This window comes from Pavona decussata, unplaced genomic scaffold (genome assembly GCF_977016875.1).
Source record: "Pavona decussata unplaced genomic scaffold, jaPavDecu1.1 SCAFFOLD_223, whole genome shotgun sequence".
Lineage (NCBI taxonomy): Eukaryota > Metazoa > Cnidaria > Anthozoa > Scleractinia > Agariciidae > Pavona > Pavona decussata.
In genome coordinates, this window is record NW_028145628.1 from 1,747,518 (window position 1) to 1,764,957 (window position 17,440).

The following is a 17,440-nucleotide window of genomic DNA, read 5'->3' on the forward strand; positions in this document are numbered from 1 at the left end:
CTAGACGGGCCGAGTTTTCCCGGGGGTGTGCCCGGGGGGGGGATGGTAACAGGTAGAATTGAACCACGCATAACCTAAATTTCTACGCCTGGCAGTTACCCTTTGTAGTCTCAGAGACTTGCCAAAAGTACGTGCTAAATCTAAATGAAAATTACTACCTTCTTTTTTGCATTCCTTAATGCACTCCACTGCAACAACAAACTTTTTACCTCTCTCCACGTCAGCCTCCAAACTCCCGTCACCTTCGTCAATGTGAGCCGTCAAACTCTGGATAAGAACCATTGCTTTTTCTTCGGATGCTTCTGCTAGTATGCCGCAAGTGAACAGCAACACTTGTTTCAGGTCAGAGAAATATCTCTTGTCAGCAGCTAAATCTTCAGGACTCATTTCTTCACTCAGTAGCTGGCAACAGAGATAGAATGCAGCAAAATGTTCCTGAAAGGATTTGTGCATGAAGGCGTAATAGAGACATGGTATTCGTCTGTTCCTTCCACGCTGAAGTGACAGAAATCCGAAAGCAGGTAAGTCATTTTCATGACTCCCAAGTTGATGTTTCTCAAAGTACATCGTCTGCTGGAAAAGACCCTCCAAAGCTATCCAGCCAAGGTGTTTTAGCTGTTGTTCGTACACCTTTGTAGCATTTTGGCCGGTTTCCAGTTTTAAGTTCTTCTTTTCGGTGTATCTTGTCAGGACATACTCCACTATATCCGTGTACAGTGTAGTTTTCTTTTCTGGAAGGATGCCATCCGAGTATTCGCAAAGAAGACAGAGTAGAGCAGTGTTCAGGGGATTAGCAATCAGTTCTTCTAGGCTTTTATCTTCTTCCAGTCGGTTTGAGAGAGTTTGCGCCATTTTCTCTCCCTCCTTTCCCTTGTTTTTGAAAAATTTCAAGATGAAGTCACAGGCATCAGATTTAGTGAATCCCACAATCTCCAGGAGAGTGTCACAGGATTTTCTCACCATTATCCCAGCCTCGTGCCGAGCTGTAACCACAAGATGACATTGAGAAAAAATTGCACTTCTACCTTGAATGAGCTGCTCTACCTCTGACCATCTCTCGTTCGGCAACTCGTCTAATCCATCCAGAACTACAAGTACGGCAGATTGATGCTTTTTGATCCATTTAAAGAAATCTTTTTCATCTTCTTCATCAATATCAGTAGGGAGAATCTGTTCGCAGATGTCCTTACGAAGGTTTGAATTGGAACTGGAAGACATGTCGCGGCATCTAAGCAATAGCACCATTTTAAAATTCGGAAAACAATCTCCCGCTTTAGGTTCCATTGAGGTCCAGTCGAAGGCAAGCTTGTTGCAGTAGGTAGTCTTGCCCATACCAGGATCTCCCTCAATTAAAACATTTTTCGGATTCTCGCATTCTTCGTGTGGTTGAAAGATGGCCGACATGTCGACCATTTTGTCGGTCACTGTTCCTCTTGTCTTCTCCCTGCTGACCATTCTGAGCTTGGTGAAGATGTCACTAAGGCGAAAATTAAATTCTCCATCACACCAAGGGAAGAGTGCAAGACATCCTTCACGGTTGCTGTAGAATCTGCGTAGTTGGTCAATGAGCTCTGCAAGATCAAAATCAACTAGAAGTTAAAGGCATAATTTGTAAAATACTAAATCAACTAAACTCTAGAGTCTTCATAACTGGAGCGAGTCCGTGAGCAAAGCAAAGATGCAAAGGCGTTTTGGAAAGAAAGGATTGTTTGTTCAAACCGCCGCAAAAAACTGATCCTATATTTCGCAGCAATAATTATTTACCGTACCGCACAAAATTCCATTATCGATATTTTAAAAATATGAACAAGTGTTTGCGTACAGTAATTTGAGCATATTTTTCTTTTAAACAACAAAATACGTTCAAAAAATTGTACATTATATTGGTAATTGAATTTTCTGTGATGCAGTAAATTGTTGTGGAATATAATTTACAGCCCGCCTTGAGTAGCTGGGGAAGGGGAGTAAGGGGGGGGGGGGGGGGTGGGTGGGGTGGTGCGCATTCGCAGGTTATTCACCAACACAAGCTATATAGGTATATGCTGCAAAGGGTGTGTGTGTGGGTTTTTTTTTTTGGGGGGGGGGGGGGGGGATTTTAGTGTGATTAAGGGTCTACATTATAACCATTTCTATTAAAGGAAACCTCCACTCTTGAAATAAATTAAATTTAATTGGAAAACATGGAAACAATATTTCTGTGTCGGACAAAACAATCTAATTTCAAATTTCACTGGAAAACATGGAAATAATATTTCTGTGTCAGACAAAACAGAATTTGATTATCGCCTATTTTTCATTTTAAATTTCCCGGGCACTGCCATTTTGAATTTCCTGACGTTGTAAGGTTGCTCATCAAATGTTTGACACAAAAAAATTTCTGCTTATTGACAAGAGCGGCAACTGTATGACGTCATGAAATCTACAATGCCAGGAAATCTTAAAATCGAAAATGGGCCATAATCATATTTAATTTTTAGCACACTATTTCCAACAATTTACCATCAATTTGTTGCTGTTGGATTGGAGGTTCCCTAAATTACACATTTTGGCCTGAAATTAGGTCAAGGTTTGGACCACCCAACTGCACACCACCACCAAAAATTCCAGTATCCCCCAGGAGTTGCTTTTGTATTCAGCTGACTAAAGAAATGCATCATATGCATTAACACCATTCCAAAGAGCTCTTAGTTTTGTTTCCAATGGAAAACACCTGGCCCTTGCCCTGTTTTGCTATCAATAGTTGTACGTCGTAAACACCAGAAAAGAGATGAACAGTCTTGTTGATTCTGAACCAGCAAAAATATCGTTTCAACAAAACAGTGACCCAACCCGCTAACAGACCCCCTCTAAAATTCAAAAGGAAAACCAAAAATCTTGTCAAAATGGCAGACACATAAGTAAGAAACAAATTTTTGACTTTGCTTCAAGCCTAATTGTTACATGTCTGGATTTTATCACTTTTGGATGGGTTGTCACATTTTAAAATTTATTTTGTGATTGTTACAGTTCCTCATTGGTGGAAAGTGTTAGAAACTGGTGTAAGCCACCTTAATATGAACCAGAAAAACTACTTGTTTACGATTTTATGAAATTAGCCTCAAGTGACTTTTTCCTTGCATTTTGTGAGGTAAGTGAAAATAGATAAATTATTTTATGCCATGAATTTTGAAAAAAATAACTAAAATCGCTGAGCGGGGGTTGTTCATTTGCTTTATATAAGTACACTTGCCATTTGCCGATAAATATTATTTCACATTTCGAAAGCCATGATATGCCTCTTTAATCTTATATTTAAGTTACATTTTGAGTTTGTTGGTCACTGAAGATATTTAGTTGTCAAATAACCCAATTTTAGGCTTTTCTGAGAATGATGAAAATAGCTCTTCAATTAAGATGCGGCAACTTAAAATGAAGAAACAAATTTTAAAAAAACACATGGTTATAATAGGCTACTAGATGCTAAACATAATTTAGTACTGTCTATTCCCACTTAACCAGCAATCTTTTTATCAGACTATTCATATAAAAATAATTATTGATATATATGAATTTGTGCGAAAATGCCTTTTTTCAGGGGTTTTCCCCAATAACTCCAAAGGAACAACATAGTTCAACCTGTTGCTTCAAGCTATAAAATTAATGTAGTAATTAATGGTACAAACCCTTTGTGCCACGTTTGAGCCAAAACGGTGATTTGAGTATTTATCACTTCCAAACTGGACTTCTCATGGACACGCTCTTAATTTATCACTCATAGAGAAGTACTATAACCGGTGGTATTGTCACTCCCGAGTCCCCTATAGACCAGTGTTCTTCGCATGAGTTTGTCAGGAATTAGTGAATTTGCCGTTCTCCTTTGGCTTGAAGCAAACAGTTCAGTGAGTTAACAACATTTCGAGTTTTGCCATTCAAGAAAAACACTGGAACATTGTGCCTTTTTTGTAATTTCAGAAAACCCCACGCAATCACAGACAAAGCAGTGTATTATCGGTGGGAACGAAGATTTATTATATTCTTATTGATGTGTCATTTTGTTCGTTGACTGAGGCCATTTAGTCGATGTGTACCTTTCGAGCTTGAGCCTTTGTAAGCTGTGAGTTTTTGAACTTTGCCTTTTCGAGAGGAATAAAGAAAAGTACTGTCGTACTGACAAGTATTTTGCCTACACACTTCCAAACAAAAAGAGCAATAAAATGTATCAAGTCACCTTTTGTATGACACATTAACAAAATTGCCTTAAAAAGAGTATCATTTTGAATGCACAATCCTTTTAAAATGGGGTCCAAATCTGGAACCTTGACAGCATACTCCAACCCAAAAGACTAGAGTGGGACTTCCTCTCTAAATTATTAATAACTCAAAAAGAATGCCCTCTCTCACCTATTCCTTCAAAACTTTGAATCGTTTTTTTTTTTTTTTTTTATTCCACATCAAAACAGCACTCTTGATAGCCTTTTACTTAATATGCACTAATTAATGCTAAGAAGCCACATTTCCTGCCAGCCAATGCAGGTAAACCAAATTCTCTACCTGTATTTTAATAACACATAGTAGGTTGAGTTCAACTGTGGTCAATTCTCTAACAAAATCAAAATCAATCCAGTTCAATTGAGTTTGATTGAAATTCTGTTCGATTCCATCCCCTTGTCTACACTGACTCCGAGTATCTATGCATCTGCCATTACGCGGGATGCCCTAAGAGTCCTAAGGGCAGACAGCGTTGAAAATTTGGTCAGGTATCTCTTTTTTCTTCTTCATAGTCACAAATGTGCATAGTTTAATAATTAACTCGCATTGATTGATGTCTTCAACAAGAATGGTCCAATCAAAATTTAAGACCTGCGCATATGTCAGGAGCGAGGGAACGGAGTCTTTCTACCAGTGGGACGTCTCATAGCCACAAGTCAAAATAAGGCTTCTTTCAAATCGGTGCCCAGTGGTGGCCATATTGTTTCCATGTTTTACACTCAAAGATGCCATTTTCAGAAAGAAAATTAACCCTTTTGAAGCAGTAAATTGAAAGAATAACTTCTAAGAATTACTTAACAGTTTAAACACGGTGGAAATTCGAGAGTTCCTGGGGAAAGAAATCATGCTTTGTTTAACAGATTGTAGGAAAACAATGCGAGGAGGAAAGGTCATTGATAAATACATCACATGATTTTCTTCCTAAGGCTACTGAAAACCCACTTTACAAAAAAAATTAAGGTTTGATTGTTAATTTTTACTAATTTAAGTTTCTATTTAGAAAAACCTTTTTGTCTGTTTGTCTTTCTGTTATAATCTTACACTTAATTACTGACATTACATAACCAGAATATAAATAGCACTTTCAATAAGGTTTGTAATCAATGCTTGTACGTTTTTCAATGTTCAACTGTTTATATTAATAAATGAAATACGGAGGAAAAAAATTTGTTAAGATTAGAATACCTCGTGCCTCACACGGACGGTTTAATCCTTACGTTTTCACTTTTGATTTAGAGACAGGAACTGTTTGTATATTGAAAATTTCAATAGTAAACGTTTCTCTGGTATCTGTTGGTCATTATGTTATCATAAGGCAATTTCTGGCATGATTTCAAGTAGCGTAACGCAATATCATGATATCTTTCTGACTGAAAACTATTCAATTAGTTCAATCGCGAAGGGATTACAAATTGGCAAGGCGTACAATGAGAATGAATGAGGCTGCTAGTGTTAAACAAACACCAACATGTCCCGTGTAAACGACCATAGGCGTCTTGTTTTAGGAATTTTGATTGATAACGATATTTGGTTTTCCCTGTGAATTGTACAGGGGGTCAGTAAGGGGTCAGCGTTTAGTTGAAACCTCAAAATAAACTTTATCAGGCATTTTTGGGTGGGAAATCATTGTTAACTGAAGACAGGGCACCAGATTACCCTTGGTTGACCTTTGCCTCACGAAAAAGACGTCTGGGATAAGATGAGTTGACAACTTCATAAGAGCCTGCTTAATGCAACTGGACATGAATTCCCAGAGAAAGAAGCCCATTATAAAAATTTGGCGCCTACTGTACGATTCTAAAATTCTTCACCCCCAGCGGAAAAAGGAGTAAGAACCAAAAACAACCCAGGGTGCACTGAACTTAAATTCCTTGTACTTCCTGGCTGGGAACTGACCTTCATTCTTGCATGTTTCGTCTGTCATGTTTTTCTCCTTTGGTTTCATCTGCTCAAGGTTGTGATCGGTGGTATCTGAGGGTCAAAATGAAAATTTAACCGTTGTCTTTTCTTTAATAACAGCATACGTTGGGTGCTCAATTTGTAGATAGTTTTCAAGCATTACATTCTGAATAGTATCCATTGGAATCAATTTTTTGAACTAACATACCATAACAGTTTCAATTAACTACTTTAATTGCATATTTTTGCCTTAGGATTTAAGTGAGTACTTCTGATATGTATATGTAGTGCAGCCCTCTGGCTCATTACAGTGGAAGTATACTCGAACCGGACTGCTTGGAACAAAGTAAACCAATCACTTCGTTTTTTGAAAACAAAGAATCTTGATGTTGTTGGTTAACGGACCAATAAGATTCAAGTAGTTGAACAATACATCTGCAACAAAGTTTGAAATATAACCGTGAACTTGGGGACCCCTAAGGAAACTGTCTCATTTTCTGATTGTTCAGTGAGAGTCTTTACTTTTCAGTCAAATGAATCTTTTTATTTACAGACTTTTTCAAGTTTGAGGATACTTCCTAGGTTTTTGATGGTCTTATTTGCCAGACATTCAACTTAGAGTGAAGTGAGATGGAGAAATTTACGGCAACGGTCGCTGACATTCCCAACTTCTGTGAGATCATGTGCTGGAATTGCACTGTGTAGGGCTGAGTCCGCAAATAATTGCCACTGAAATAAAAAGTAGTAGCCACTTTGTGCGAAACGTTTTGGCAGATTATAATATCAACAATTCCTCGATCAAGAATTACAACATCAAAGTTCAAGCTCAGTTCAAATTCATGCATATGTCAAGAATTACAAAGAAACATTTTCAGTGAGAGTAGTTTGATGATTTGTGTTGTGTTCAAATGTTTTGAGTAACAGTCAAATTAGAGACAAAGCCCAAGCAATTATCAGACATTATTGAATTTGGAATGTTACAGTTGTGTGCAGCTTGCTTCGAACACTTCATCGCATGCTAATATTTAATTGTAGACTAGAGGTAAATAAAATAAGTCTTTTTATGCTTGAATTTGTAAGTATGTTTATACTTGCGATTTTCTTTTTATGATTTTAGAAAACCAGTTAGTCGAGAACCGTGTTGTCAGATTGCAACATCGAACCAATTGACAGTAGGAAAAATTTGGGATTGAAACTGATCAATCAAAAAACTGCACCGTTTACAGTGAGGTCCACATGTTCAAGTCGGGTAAAATTTATTAGCGAATGTTTTGTCTAGACACTGCAGTGTTATTGGTCTATTTACCAACAACTTTTAGATCCTTTGTTGTCTGAAAACATTGTGATTGGTTGGCTTTCTACCAAGTGGCCCGGTTCGAGTGGTGAGACTGTAAATAAATTAATACCTATTTGATGTTTTTTTTTTTACAATCAGTCTACGTCACACATGACTGAAATTTCTGAGAATGACATGAACAGTTAAATTCCTCTTAATGTAATATTAATGTCTGGCATTTGAATGGAATCTTGAAAATTTTTCTGGAATCTTTCCAAAAACGACGCAGTAAATTTAAAAACAAATCAAAATACTTCCGAAACAATTAATAATTATTGTGGGAACAGGGTCAAATTTCACCAATTTCACCAGCATTAAAAAGCTGGAACTGGGCTTGGAACATTTCCACTTTTTTCCAATTTCACCAGCATTAAAATGCTGTAATTAATGTGAAGAAAAATTCAGAGTTTATACTGTCAATGAAATAGGGAAATTTCTACAGGAATTCTGAAATCTCGCTGGCAAAACTGACATGTAAATTTCAAAGCTCTCTTTAAATTTCAAAAATACTGGACATGCGTGCTGTAGATAGACAGAGCCTTAACACTTAGATTTTCTATAATAAAATTAACAGTTAAAACAAACACAATGGATCAATCTTAAGAAAATTTCATGATGACTCTACTCTTGCCCTTAAAATAGGCATTGTGATACAGACACTACTACCACATTTGAACTGCACTGCAGTTTCATATGATTCAACAGCAACTCAAGATAATCTGTAACTAAGCTAAAGTAGATAAAAGACCCTGCACATTATCAGAACAACTTGCAGGTGAAAAAAGAAGGTTTGAAATGGATTTGAACCCCTTGACCTCTGTATTACCAATGCAGCACTCTACCATTTGAGCTGTCAAGCCAACTGGGAGCTCAAGATAAAAAGATTGAATTTATGGAATGACCATCAAGCCTAAATGTTTTTCAGGCTTTCTTCCTGAAACTACTTTTAAAAGTTTCATTCAAAACTGCAATGGGTTTTCATCTATTGGTGAAATTTGACCCTTTGCATTACTTTCAACAAACAAAAGAATATTGAGAAGGTATTTAATTCTGCAAGAGGATCACACCTTTTCTAAATATAACACTGACCTTGATTATAGTGAGGCCATCCTTGGAAAACATAGGGATCACATAAAATATTTGCCACAAGGGAAGCTGCCATGGTACTTGCAAAAGACTTCCAGTCATCGCTTACCGACTGACTGAGACCTCTATCACTGGCCACACCTTCCACTAACAGCCACTCCATCTTACCATCACGGGCTGCTGCAAAAACATCTGACATAAAGAGGAAACGGGTTTGACACGTCATTGCTTCAATTTAACTGTATCTATTTATCCTGGCCTGTCCTTAAAATAACCTTGGGGGAAATAATTATATGGCTGGCTTACAGTTACTGCTTTACACCTTTGCTCAGTTTAAAAAGTGGAATACTGGAGAGGGTGCCGAGAGATCAAGATAGGATAGCCTGCAGAGCAAGTGTTTCTGTGGAGTTTTCTGCACTAAAAAGCCGATTTCTGTATTCTGGATGCACGCGAAATGACGTAAGAGCAGACAAAAAAAGGGGGGGAGGGGAGGAGAGACGCTTTTCCCCTCCTTTGTGTTTATTACTCTCATCCTAATTTCGGGTGGTGAAACGGCGACAAATGCACAAATGGAAATGCTTGCTGCGCTGGCTAAGGAAAGGAGGGAGGACTACTCTGTTGAGGTGACTGATTCTCGTTCGGGGACCAGTAACTGTCCAATCTGAGGATGGCAGCCTAGGTATTTTGCCGAATATTGAATGTAAATAACCTTGAAGATCTGAGGATTATTTCTGACCCTGTAATTATTTGCGGTCCAATTTGGCGATCATTTGCGTCCCTGTACAAGAAACCTTCTGAAAGGGTATATTTTAGATTGTATTTCCTGCAGGTGCCTGAACTTGAACCACCAACTGAGCTATCAAGACAACTGGGAGCTGGTCATATTGTGAGTTCATAACATACCCGAGAAGGATGAATTAATAAATAGAGGAAATAATTATTTGAGCAGTGGATAAAAGATTAAATAGAAGAAAGATCCTCACAGTTATTTACGCGACTTAAGCTGTTGCTAAAAGAAATCCTGGAAAAATTCACGATATGACCAGCTCTCAGTTGGGTTGATAGCTCAGAAAAGATACTTGATGAAAGTTAACTAAAGGTGGCTTACTACAGTTTTGAGTAATAATAAATTTCTTAATGCACGGGTGTCACATAAGCAATTGCACAATTGATCAAGGAAAACAAATAAGCAGTTTGTAATTTGTGCGCACATACGGAAACGTTTTTCTATCATAAATTTCTCCAAAATCTAGCTGACAACCTGCGCTCAATTTTTCATATTTTTAAATATACATCAACATCGATCTTTAGACAATTTCTTTTCAAAATCGGTAAGACAGATTTTAAGATATTTTTCAAAATTCCCATTTTTGACATTTTCATTGTTATGCAAAAACCTCTCTTACAGATTTTTGCTTTAACTTGTAAGAACGTTTATTTGGATCCAAAGTTTTAAATGGTAGGTTTTTCAGCTGGGGTTGTACAGGGTGACTATTGTTATTTGTTCCCTCATGATGAGCATTATTTATTTGAGTATTTTTTATTATATTGATTTCTGGCTCTGTTCATCCAAACCCGGGTCCTTTTAACCTAACCCTTTCTGTAGCTCACCTAAACGCCAGAAGTGGACTGGCGCAAGCGACCTTAATGCGAGGCTCAGAGTAGCATTCTGATCAACTAGCACTGAATGATAACTAAACTGACTTACCTTCGCCTTCCTCGCTAGGCACATCAGCATCACAATGTACTCGCACTTGCCATTCAGCTGGGTTTTCCAAAGGAGCTTTCCATCCATCAGATGCATGTCTGATGAGCTTGCCAAAATTTCTGCTCACAGGGGCTCTAAAGTCAGGGGTTGTCAACTTGGAAGACACCAGTATGTCTCCGATGTTGATATTTTCAGAATTTGAACCATGGGAGGTGCCCACAGAAATCACAGCCTTGGGCCGCAAGACCCTGCTAGCAGTTATTACATCAGGTAAAGCACCACCTGGAACTACAGAACGTTTTGAGCATTTTATCAATGCAATCTTAAGCTTCTCCTGGTCACCACTACCCATCGCTCCAACGTAGACTGGACCAATGTCTTTGTGGTAAGTCTTGAAAGGTTCGTCGAGATAGAAATAACAGCTTAAAAACTCACAGTCCTCCACAGTCACTAAAAGAACATCTATCGGGAGTTGAACTTTGCTCCAAGCTATGGAAGTTTTAGGAAGATCGCTCGTCTCTGGAAACTTAAAACACAGTTGTGGTGGCTTGCCATTGCAATCATCAGAGCTGTCTTCTTTATTTTCTTTAATGTTAGTTCCTAGAAGAGAAAAAAAAAAGAGAACAGCAAAGATCAATATTGAAGAAAAACAAACTACAGGTTTAGACTTATTGATGGCTTGGGCTTTCAATTAAAGCTAACTGGCAATACTGGCTGTTTTTAGAATAATTATTATTCCAAAAACAGCCACTTCAACAAATATATTTTCAATTGGTCAAAAAAAGATGTTTTACCAGTACATTATTGGCCAGAAGAAAGTGCTCAGCACTTTTACAAAAGTTATTTGCAAACAAGCTTTTTAGTAAAAAAAAGCTGCCTTTTACCAACATTATCATATAATTATTGTAAAAGGGCACGTTTTTAACTGGTGAATGCACGCATGAGTAATGAACGAGTTATGGCAATGGTGGGGTTTTCACTTGGTTGGTGGGTTGTTAACTTTCAAGCATGCACAGGGAATGAGTGATCGTAATGTAGCGGAATTTCACTCTGGCGCTGGTCGAAATTAGAGAAGTTTGCCTATTCCGAAAAGAAACAAACCTCTTGGAAACAGTGAATCGAAAGCGGAACTTCTAAGGGATGCTTGACAGTTTCAACAGTGGAAATCAAGCATTAACGGCGAAAAACATTTTGTTCGATTTGTGGTTTTATTAGCCCAATGAGCGGGCGTATCTCAAATCAACTTTTAATCCACGGAGTTCCTTGGTAATGCTTCAGTGTTTCTAGGAAGACAACACACAAATAATTACAGGTTTAATTGTAAATTTGTACTAAAATACTTTTTTCATAGACCGATTTTTCGTATTCTGAACGCTGTTTTTGCAAAATGTTTGAAAAACGTGCTTGGATAAGTTTGCTTCAAAATTGACTTCAAATCGCTTGCAAGTCGCCTCGAGGCTAAAACTATACGCTTTTGCTCCTTAGGCCTATAAAAATTTGAATATTTTTTTTTATTTAGGAAAGCTTTATGTGTGTTTTTTTATTTTTATTGATGAAATGTGACAACTGGGCGTAATGTGAACAAACACGTCCTCACAGTCAGCGGATAAAATTCGCCCTATGTCATGCTGTTAACATCCAAAGGTTATGCAAATCTCAGATTATTTTCTAGTTACTGAAAGAAACACATCCTTAATTTATCAGGTGCCTGTACCCAAAGTGTTTATTTTGATATGCATGAGTGAAATAAAAACAGCCTAATATGTTTTTTGCATGGGCAAAAAGGAATTGTTCGCTTCTTTTATTCCCCAGGTATTAAGCAATCTCTCCTCTCCATGACACCTGATTTTTTTGGAGCACAATCTCTGCTGAATGTTTCATGCATTAATGTATCTAACACAAGAAAGATTGGTGTTTCATCTGATTTCCAAACACTGAGAAGTAGGGAGAAAAAACAAGGCACATGCAGCTGAGTTTTTTTTACCCAACTTTGAAGTATCTAGAAGTCACATGAAACACCACCCTTTCTCAAGTCTTTGATATAGGTTCTCAAACCATTAATGATTCTTGGAGAAATTCAAAGCAAAATTTCACCAATATTTTATAATAATAATAATTAATTAGATCACATTTCTAAACCTTCTTTGTTTTCCCCTCATGAATCATTAATGAGTTCGAGAAGTAATAGTAAGATCAAACACGAGGAAGAGTGTTTCCTCCGATTTCCAAACACGGAGAAGTAGGTTGGAAAAACGAGGCGCAGCCGAGTTTTTTTTTTAACCAACTTCAAGGTGTTTAGAAATAGGAGAAAACACTCTTTCGAGCGTTTGATATAGCTTCTCAAACTATTGATAATTCTTGGAGAAATTTGAAGCAAAAGTTCACAAAATTTACCATCACATTTCCAAACCTCCTTCACGGTATTGATTTCCTTTGTTTTCTCTTCATGAGTTATTAATGAGTTTTAGAAGGACATTTTAAGAATCATTTATCCACAGGTTTCATAGTAAAGCTACCTTTTGGCTGCTCACTGGTGTTTCCTGTTTCAAAACTTTCAACTTGTTTGTAGCCATCTCTATTTTCACCTGGGGAAAATATTAATATTTCATTACTTCTTAGTCCACTTTCAAGAGCTCCATTGGCCATTGGATTGAAAACACATCCTATTTTCTCTAAACACAACCTCTGATGATTGTTTCATGAACAGAATCGTTGATTCAGGTTTCAAATTTCTGTAAACCTACCATGATACTCAGCAGACGTCACAGTTTCAAGCTGCTCCCTGGTGTCCACTTGTTTGCGGTCATCTCCAATTTTAGCTGCCAAAAAAAACATTTTTATTACTCCTAAGTCCACTTTCAAGAGCTCTGTTGACCATCACAATTTAAAACATGCAACACATGTATTTTTTCTCTGCTGAATGTTTCATAGTCAAAATCATTGATCCAATTGCTCACTGGTGTTTCCTGTTTCACCACTTTTCACTGGTTTGTGGTCAAATATCTATTCTGATTTACATGCTTTTCAAAATGCTCAGTGTAATTGCAGCCATCTTATAATCAGAAGGTCTTAAGGAGACAGAGGGAAAAGGTCTTGTAAAGTTCATTTAGATGCAAGACTGATTTGCACTGGAGCAAGTTTCATGATTCTTTTGCATTCATGGAAACCAGCATTTCTACATGATTGGTCAGGTTTATGTAAGTGACAGCTGCTAAAAATATTTCCTCAACTTAGAGGGTGATTTTAACTGATTTAAAAAATTGTGAAGCTGAAGCAAGGGTTTCAAGTTCTAAACAGTTCTTTCGAGTTCCAATAACATTGTCAAGTGTAGCATGAATTGAATCAAAATCCCAAGTGTGGTACGTGACAGATAAATTTAGTGCACAGTGAATTCAGATAAATTTGATTTTCACAAGACCACTGTTTGGTTTTTTCTGCGTGTAAATTATAGGCTGTTGATTGTTTCCTGTCAAAGGGATGAAAGTTATAGCTAGAGTTGTCACAAGCTCACAATTTCAATTAACTGCACTGAACGTTGTTAGAGGTAAAGAGCAAGCCACAACTCCTCACACGTTTGCCTTGTTTTGAAACATCCTACCCTTCTCTCCATGTTTAGCTCACATGTGTGTTGAAACAATATTGTTTTTATGATTTCTTTCTTATTTACAGAGACAGGAGACACTGATCTACTTGCGAGTGAAAACTAAATGTAAAAAACTTTTCAATCAAACTATTTAACTGATAATTGCGTATGTTTATCTAACTAAAAACGTTTTGCCTTGACATCAGGAGTTCCAAACACTCGAGACAATAAAAGTATGATGCCGCACTTCATATGATTCTGGGCATTAAGAATCCCTTCTGAAGCACTCTCCCTGTGATGTTCTTTTGATTTTTCTCATCAGAAATTAATCAGCGGATTCTTAATTGATCAACGACAGTGGTTAACAGACATAGTAGCGTGGTATTATGGCACATGTATTTGATGGATTCTGGTATCAGCCCGTCTTTAATTAAACAGGTGTGTAAATGTCAATTGAAGTGACAGTAGACAAATCTGATTAGCTGGCATTGTTTGATACATGTATCTTCCTCTACCTGGTTTGGGTCGAAGGCTGACATAGTGATGCTCGTGCAGGTGTCCAAGTACAAGCTGGCTGCTGCTGGCAACATCACATTCTGGGCGGATAGTTATGTCATGTGACAGACTGCTGATCACGTGGATGCATGTTTTAAAGCAGTTTGCTGCGGCATGGAGAATGATGTGGTCACCCCATGTACCATCAGTTGCCATGTTTCTCAGGTAATCAGGCCAAGACGGATGTCCATCTACAAAGTTAAACAGTTCTGTCCCGTCTTGCTGCAAGAGAAGAAAATAATAATAGAAAATATTAAAGTATGTTGGGCTACTTCATCCTGGCAACTATCAACTGGAGGGCAAAGCTTTTCAATGAATTGTCCAGGGACTTTCTCCTTTTGTTCAGGAAAGTAATGATTGTTTCTCTATACATCAACTGTTGCTCTAAGAAATTTAGCATTGGATGGTACAATAGCCACAAAATAATTCAGTAAGTTAAATACTTTGTTAGCACTTGGTCAGGACAATGATTATCATTATCCACAACAAACCAATAGTGAAACGGGACCAAAATGTTCAGTAATTTAATTAATTCAATAAGTTTTGCATTCAGTTTTTATTAAATAACTGCAGCATTGGATACAATGCAATTTCAGACTTCTGCTTGTTTTTAAGTGCCCAGTTGTGATATCAGCCCTTGAGTTGTACTGACTGTCCAAGAGATAACAACCAATTTAGAACTGACTTGTGCCCTTTCTTCCTAAATGGAATCTGCATGAATGTGGCAATAATCTTGATCAAGGTATTTTTGAGCAAGTGACACAGGCATACTAATTAAAAAAGAAAAAAGAAAATCAAAATTCTTCTAACAGGAATGAAGCGCAATAACCTTCTGATTCATAAGGTTTTTAAGGATTAATTAATGGATGTCACCCCACTTCATTACAGGAGACTAAACCTGGCAGCTAAGGCCACTAAACTACATTCATGTGACACACATTCTGCATATGCTAGGATTTGAATGTGATGTTATGTTTATTGTGATAAATTCATTAGAGGCTTTTTTTTCTTAGTCAGCTATTTTATTATTTGCATAAACAAAAAAGAAGACTCCAACTTCTCCCATTTCTTGCTTTGTTTAACCATACTAAGGTTACTGTATACCTTTAGAGGTGTCTTGCGTCCAATCCCAAGCGATGTATCGCGTCCGGTTTAAACTGTAGATACCTAAACCCCTATATCAAATTAAAGCTTATAGAGCTGGCTGTCAAACTATACCAAGAATTCTGAAATAAGATGAATTGTCAAATTTTACACAACCTCTAAATGCGAGTGTCTGAATCACCTTTCGACTGAAAGCTACAAGTCAAAGTGAATTTTGTTTTACGCTAATTTAATTTCCTCCTAATGCAGTTTCCGCACCCAAAGCGCTAAAAAAACGCGTCTGCATTTTGCCATATTCAATTATTGAATATGGCAAAATGCAGACACGTTTTATTGCAGTGGTGAGCTGTAAGAACCTAAAAGGGGCCCCTGCAAAATGGAGTGCCCCCCCCCCCCCCCATGCCCCGGTCATACGTGCACTGTTCACCCGCACTTGCCTCGATTTTAACTTGGCTTAAATTACATTTAGCCACATTTACAGGACATTTTCAAAACAGGATTTAAAAAAATGTGGAGTTATCGTACAAAATTCGCTCTCGGAGAAAAAATAAATTTCGAAAGAAAAAATTCACAGACATGTTTTTGTTGTTTATTTGTTAAACTAGCTACTGTCCAAATTTGAAGGCAAACAAACAAATTCCCTTTGAGTTTTAGCTCTTCTAGGTGTCCCCTTCAAGTGAAAAAATTGATTCGAGGAAACAGCGCTAAGAATTTGACAATTAAATTTATTTCAAAATTCTTGATATAGTTTAATAGTCCACTCTATAAGCTTTAATTTGATATGGGGGTTTAGGTATCTTCACTTTAAACCGGACGCTCTACATTGCTTGGACGAAAGACACCTCTAAAGGTATACGGTAACCTTAAAACAAAAGCAAACCCATTTGTAAGCTGATATTACCAATAGTAACTTACCAGTGTAGGATTCTCCATAAGGAATTGGACTATGTGTTGCCTCAATGCTCCATGAGAGATCTGGATTCCTTTCACCAGATCCAGTTGCTCTGATAATGCATAGAACATGCAATTCCCACATCCCTTATTATCAGAAATTCTGAAGCCTTTATCTGAAGCAATTTTCTTCATCTCCTCTGGAAGGTTTGTTAAGCTGATGATCTTGCCTGCATCTTGCATTTGCTTAAGATCACCAAAATTTTGTTTAGCTGTCATAACCAAAACTGCCAATTAAAAGGAATGAAAACAAGGATAATGAGTGAGTTACAGGCATCAAATCAATTTTTCATGTTTTAGTTCATTCAGCTCAACGCCACCAATAACAAAAACAAGCAACACTGAAGTAAATTCCTTCTTCAAACATTCTGTATACAGATGCTCCCACAAATAGCTACAAAACTAGTTAAGGTGAGGACATGTGAAATAATTTAAAACAAACAAAATGTATAAAAAAATGGAATAATGAACTAATTATTAGTCATACTATCTACTTAGAAATTCTATAAAAATGTTGTATCAGTCATCTTCATATTGTAGACTTATTGCAGAATATCAAGGAGAATGCATCTGTTCAGGCTACCAAACTCATTGATCCAGTGCTTTCAAATTTCTGTAAGCCTACCTCGATGATCAGCTGTCAATGTCTTCAAAAAAGAGTCTGGCGGCTCACTGGTGTTTCTTGTTTCACCACTTTCCACTTGTTTGAGGTCATCTCTAATTCCAACTGCAAAAAAAAATTCCATTACTTGTAATTAGTCCACTTTCAAAAGGTCCATTTACCATCGCAATTGAAAACACGGATCTTTTTCTCTCTGATGATTGTTTCACGAAAAGAATAATTGATCCAGAGGATTCGAATTAATTTAAAACCTATCACATGTGCATCCTAATCTAATTCCCATTGGCGTCATCATAGTACATTTCTCAAAATATGCACGGCCTTGCGTCCATTTAATGACGTGTGCAG

At 37.3% G+C, this 17,440-nt stretch overlaps 1 protein-coding gene across 1 annotated transcript in view; it reads right to left on the reverse strand.

The window, feature by feature from the left end:
- LOC146459084 (uncharacterized) overlaps positions 1-17,440 on the reverse strand; it is a 275,459-nt gene continuing 258,019 nt past the window's right edge. The window contains exons 16-24 of the mRNA XM_085089729.1: positions 17,096-17,197; positions 16,435-16,697; positions 14,376-14,637; positions 13,022-13,096; positions 12,794-12,862; positions 10,278-10,877; positions 8,573-8,761; positions 6,145-6,219; positions 1-1,571 (exon numbers count right to left, since the gene is read on the reverse strand). Coding sequence (XP_084945855.1) covers positions 1-1,571; positions 6,145-6,219; positions 8,573-8,761; positions 10,278-10,877; positions 12,794-12,862; positions 13,022-13,096; positions 14,376-14,637; positions 16,435-16,697; positions 17,096-17,197 — 3,206 coding nt within the window. The remainder of the gene's footprint in view (positions 1,572-6,144; positions 6,220-8,572; positions 8,762-10,277; positions 10,878-12,793; positions 12,863-13,021; positions 13,097-14,375; positions 14,638-16,434; positions 16,698-17,095; positions 17,198-17,440) is intronic.